The 5,278-nt window shown below is 46.5% G+C and overlaps 1 protein-coding gene across 1 annotated transcript in view; it reads left to right on the plus strand.

Annotated features, from left to right (window-relative positions):
* Positions 1–5,278, plus strand: part of EIF3B (eukaryotic translation initiation factor 3, subunit B) — a 22,289-nt gene that overhangs the window by 4,448 nt on the left and 12,563 nt on the right. Inside the window, exons 3-4 of the mRNA XM_010832662.1 lie at positions 3,410–3,602; positions 5,003–5,122. Coding sequence (XP_010830964.1) covers positions 3,410–3,602; positions 5,003–5,122 — 313 coding nt within the window. The remainder of the gene's footprint in view (positions 1–3,409; positions 3,603–5,002; positions 5,123–5,278) is intronic.

The following is a 5,278-nucleotide window of genomic DNA, read 5'->3' on the forward strand; positions in this document are numbered from 1 at the left end:
CCCCCACCTGACTCCCCGCACCTGGGGAAGGCTTCCTTGAGCGCCTGGATCGCCGTCTTTTCTCCGAAAGAAGGAGGGGAGCAGGGGGAGACAACTTGGCGAGCTAGGCACTGGCCCTGCAGCCGGGAGTTTGGAGGGCGGCGAGGGCCGGCGGCGGGCCCGCAGGAGCCGTGGCCGAGTGTGCAGCGGTGTGGTCATTAGGGCCCGGCCAGGCAGGACGCTCCACGTGCTGCACGGTCCCGGGTGACAGCCCTTCCTCTGAGGTCTGGGTGCCCCGCCAGACCTGCCTGTCAGAGGCCTGAAACTGACTCGGTGCCGTGTCCGTATGGATGGACGGACGCTGTCTCGGGAGTGGGCAGAGCGGAGTGGGCAGACTGGGTTCTTTTGCTCCGGTTGCCCCACGGGAGTGTCTCCTCAGAGAGGTCCTCAGTGGGACAGTCCAGGCAGACTTGCCAGATTCCTGTTCACAGCCCTTTTCCTGAATCTGTAGGCATGCCACCATCCTTCTGTTAGCAATGGTATTCTTGAATTGTAGTATAACTTTGGTTCTGCCTTGGTTCCGATTAACAGGCATTTTTTCTCCTTTTTGCCTGAGAAAGCCTGTCTCCTAAGGTGACTTCTGATGATGCCTGATCTCATTTGTTTTTGTTTTTGCGTTGTTTTTAAGCCGTTGTAACTTTTAAGGCTGGGAGCACATCAATGGATTCCTCTGCATATTGGCCACGTTATTAAAATGGGAATGAGTGAAACATCATTGAAATAGCTGATGAAACACCAGAAAAATAAGATGTTACCACGTAGAGATAGAAAGATTGGCGGGGGAGTGTGTCTGATCACTGAGATTGAGTCAGAATCATAAAGAATTTCACATGAGAAAGTTTAGAGAACATAGAGTTGTTTGACTTTGAAACATAGTATATTTTAAAATTCTGTATCAAATGCTTTTTTTTTCTTCCCGTTTTATTGAGAGGTAACTGATGTACAGCACTGTATAGGTTTGGGATAGGCCACATAATGACTTATTTGAAACAATTTTAAAGGTTGTCAGCATTGTCTTATACTTTGTTTCATGAGACAAAAGACATTTCAGCATGAAAAGCAGGAAAGGCTGCGCTTGTCCTGCTCCTGAGGACTTGGGAGCCGCTGACCCAGTCCAAGCCCCTCACCCGTTCACCTCTAAGAGAATGTGTGTGCTGGGGAGTCGGTTGCTGAGAGGTAGTGTTGCTTGGTAGCCCATCCCCCGTCCCCCCAGTTTAGACCACTGTTCTCTTTTACTGCACCAGTTTTTCTTATATTTTAAAATCTAAGTTGTGGTTTTAAAGCTCCTCTTGAGTTCTTCAGTGTTCACTTTTTTTAAGTATTATTTGAACACACCTGATTCACACAGGGTTTCTGCATGGTGTGACAGGATGCTGGCATGCGCACGGGCCAGCCAGGCCAGGTGACTGCTGGGAGGGCCTCTGGAAGCCCTTGTGATCCTGATACTTCCTCAGAGGGGCCTGTGAGGCTCCTAGTCCTAAGGAACTAAAATTGAGCAAGCTGGCTGTCTCCTCGAGGCCAGTGGTTGTAGTCAGGCGCTCATGTGTTTTCTGTTTCATGAGAACTGTCCTGTAGGGTCAGAGAGTGATGCTCAAGGTACCGGTTCTTGTGAAAATGGACTGAGCGCATCCATGGCTCCAGTGCCTTCATCTGCCCCCTCCTCCCTGAGACAGCTGAGCTCTGTCACACACTTGCATCGTAATCACAGCTGTCTTTGTCCTTGGTGCTCAACCAAGCAAAGGTGTGCTAAAGGTTTTGACCAAATGTCTTTGCTACTTAAGTCTTGAGACTTGGATTTTTTGTATTTCTCCTGGAGTCAGATTGGAAATCCATGAGCCAAGAGTAACCAGATACGTGGGCCGTGATGAGAAGGAAATGTTTTCGTGTGGTTACTATGCTCATTCCCTTACTGTGTATGGGCGGGTTCTTGTAAAGCTAGACACTTCAAAAGTGTGGGAAGGAGTCCACGGTTTATATAAGAGCTGAGCTTCTTATTGTAAACCTTGTAAATTAAGACCAGGCTTAACAGGCGATGTAATAGTTTGGTAAGTCAGCTTTCAAAGTAACCCAGGCATCTTACTCCAGTCTCTGTAGGGAAGATGCCCTAATCTGCCTCTTTCTCTCTGTTTCCTCTTTGTTTGGTCATGATTTTAGCTTCATTGAAGTTTAAATGGCAGTTCTTTTATCTAAGGTAACGTTTCCAATATCATTCGTAAAGGTGTTGAAATTCATTAGAGGTAGTTTATAACAGGACTTGCCTCTGGAAATTACTCTTTTTCCTTTTTTAAAGACTTTTTATTATTGCAAATTTCAAGCACTAAAAGTGGAGAGAATTCACCTCAACTTTTGAAAATAAAATACAGCAAAGAATATTTTGGCATGTGTCCTTTATAACATGTTGAAATACTTAAAAAACTAGTCATAATTAGGTTCTAGAACACGTAGATACACAGATAATAAGCCTTTGTTCTTCAGCTGTTGTTTAAAAATTACCTTGGACATTCATTTTGCCTGTACAGACAGTCCTGAAATTGTGATGGTTTGAATTACAATGGTTCAAAAGTGAGTTTATTGGGAAGTAACCCCATCATAAGTCAAGGAAAATCTGTGTTACTGAGAACACTTAAGATTTGGGTCCTGTGATTTTAATTCCCGTTCTGTGACGTGAACAGAATGCACTTTGAGCTTTGGCATGAAGTTATGAAGATACTAGTTGACGTTTCTTGCTCTGTTCCAAGCGCCGTTCTGAGCGTTTACGTCTAACGTCTAAACGGCTGGCGTCTCCCAGTGACGGGGCTGCCGGGTGGCCCGTCCCCCTGGAGACGCCGTAGCCCACGGGACGCACCACTCGCGCTTTCCCGAGCTCTGTAGTCTCTGGTCACCTGGTGTACGTGCCAGTCGCCGTCCCATGCTGTCTGAACCAAGGCTGCTTTTCGTAAAGAACCTGGGTGATGAGTTTGTGACAGAGGTGGGTCGGAGAAGGCTTACCACAAGCGTTCCTCAGCTCACTTGGTTTTTGTTTTTTTTTCTGGTAAAAGTCCATCCTCTTTCCTTCTTCAGTGTTAAAGGCTCTTTTTAAAAAATTGATTTGGGCATAGAGGGGAAAGTTTAAAAAAATTTTTTTTAATTCATTGAATATTGTCTATTATTGACATATCTTGACTGTTAGGGGCTTGTAAAGAGTTACAGTCCTCCCAATTATTTCAAGTTTAAATTTTTAGTCAACCCAGGGCTGTGATATTGTAACGTTCAGAGCAAAAGCATTCAGATTAATTATTCATTTTTTACTTTTTTGAAATGTGTTCAGTGTGCTAACCTGGTGCATTAACTTGGTCAGAGAAAGTCACAGGCACACCTTCCCCTCCTGCAGAGTTACTGGCGGATGTGCTCAAAGACCGGCCGCAGGAAGCAGACGGAATCGACTCGGTGATCGTGGTCGACAACGTGCCTCAGGTGGGGCCTGACCGCCTGGAGAAGCTCAAAAATGTCATCCATAAGATCTTCTCCAAGTTTGGGAAAATCACAAACGATTTCTATCCAGAGGAGGACGGAAGGACAAAAGGGTGAGTGATGTCCTCCAGCATGGACGTGTGGTTTGTTTTCTCGGCAGCTGATGCCGTGAAGGCAGTGGTGTGCTGTGGACTCTGGTGGGTTGGGGAGCCTGGCAGCCTCGAGAGCCTCGGGGCAGGGACCATCAACAGGGCCGGGGGGAGAAGGACCTGGGCAACTGGCTCTGAGTTGGGTTTTGTGAGTCGGCTGCTGAGCTGCTGGGACATCAGAGCTCGGTCTCTTCTGTCCTTAAACAGTGATTGATCAGAGGTAGATCCTAGGCAAATCTGGAGGTTGGCAGGGCTTCAGGAAAATCTGACGTATTTTGATTCTAAAATATGCTTTTCTGCCACATTTTAACATCTGAAATGGGGGTATTCCTTAGAGTCTAGAAGAAAGCATTGTGTCATTGTTCAGTTAGTAACTCTTTTTGTGCTGTTACCTAAAATATCGTGTCTTTTAAAAACGATAGCATGAGGTATGTGTCTTGCAGTCGGCTTTTTAAATTCCATATTAGGTTTTCTGTGTTGGTAAATGTAATTCTGATCGCTTCCTTGTAAATGCTGTGGTGCTCTGTCCTGGGACAGTTTGTCTATTTTCCTGTCAACTGTTTCGAGCAGCAGTTGGGACAGCCCTGTGCCTGTCCTCTTCTGGGTACAGGAAGAGTGTGTGCCTGCGGCGCCTCTGGGCAGTCCCCAGTGAAACCCGAGTGGTCGTACTCAGCTGGCAGTAGTCAAAGCTCGGTTGGTTGCTCCACAGACTTGTCAGACTTTCTCCATTAAAATTTCATAAAAACATCAACCTCTGAGTATGGGCAAAGACATCTTTTATGGGACAGGAATGAGAAAGTAGTATAAACTTCATTTTTTAATTTCAGATTTTAGAAACTGCCTAGAATAGTGTTAATTTCTTGGAAAACTGATCACACACAGGTAATGTTTTGTGCTTCAGAAAGGCGGGAGGAGACCTTTTTTGGAGCAGTTGCATGTGTGATTTTTATTAAAATGAAACATTCTCTGAGAGCCTTTGTGATTTTGCCTGTAACACACAGTATCAGACTATCCTTGTTTTTTATAAACAGCTTTGTTGAACGATACTCGACACTCAGTTAAGTCAGAGTTTTAAAGTATACAGTTTCATAAGTTTTGATGAACACGTACATCCTTAGAACGGTTACCATAGTCAGAGTAGTGAGCATTTTGGTTAATTTTAGAGGCATTGGATCTTGTGTTGGGATTCTGTTCATGTTTAGAGCTGCTCTGCTAGGGACCTGACTGCTTCTGGGACGTGGCAGGCAAACGGGTCATGGATGCTCATGGTGCGTACAAGCCCTGCGGGGCCCTGGGTGTGTGGAGCATGACCTGCTTGTTCTTTGGGTCTGCACGCTTGTGAGTTGCCCTCTCCCTCGATTCAGGTATATTTTCCTGGAATACGCATCCCCTGCCCACGCGTTGGACGCCGTGAAAAATGCCGATGGTTACAAGCTTGACAAGCAGCACACGTTCAGGGTCAACCTCTTCACCGATTTTGACAAGTAAGTCCTGACTCAGCCCAGGAGAGCCTGGACACCTCCCTGAGCACGCGTGGCCGGGCCTTTCTGCCCCAGGGGCCAGGGGTTACTAGTGGGCTCTCAGGAGGCTGCACTCTCCCGTCAGACAGTGCAGGGGCATTTCACATCCCCCCCACCCCC

This window comes from Bison bison, unplaced genomic scaffold, assembly GCF_000754665.1.
Source record: "Bison bison bison isolate TAMUID 2011002044 unplaced genomic scaffold, Bison_UMD1.0 scf7180017862013, whole genome shotgun sequence".
Taxonomy (NCBI): domain Eukaryota; kingdom Metazoa; phylum Chordata; class Mammalia; order Artiodactyla; family Bovidae; genus Bison; species Bison bison.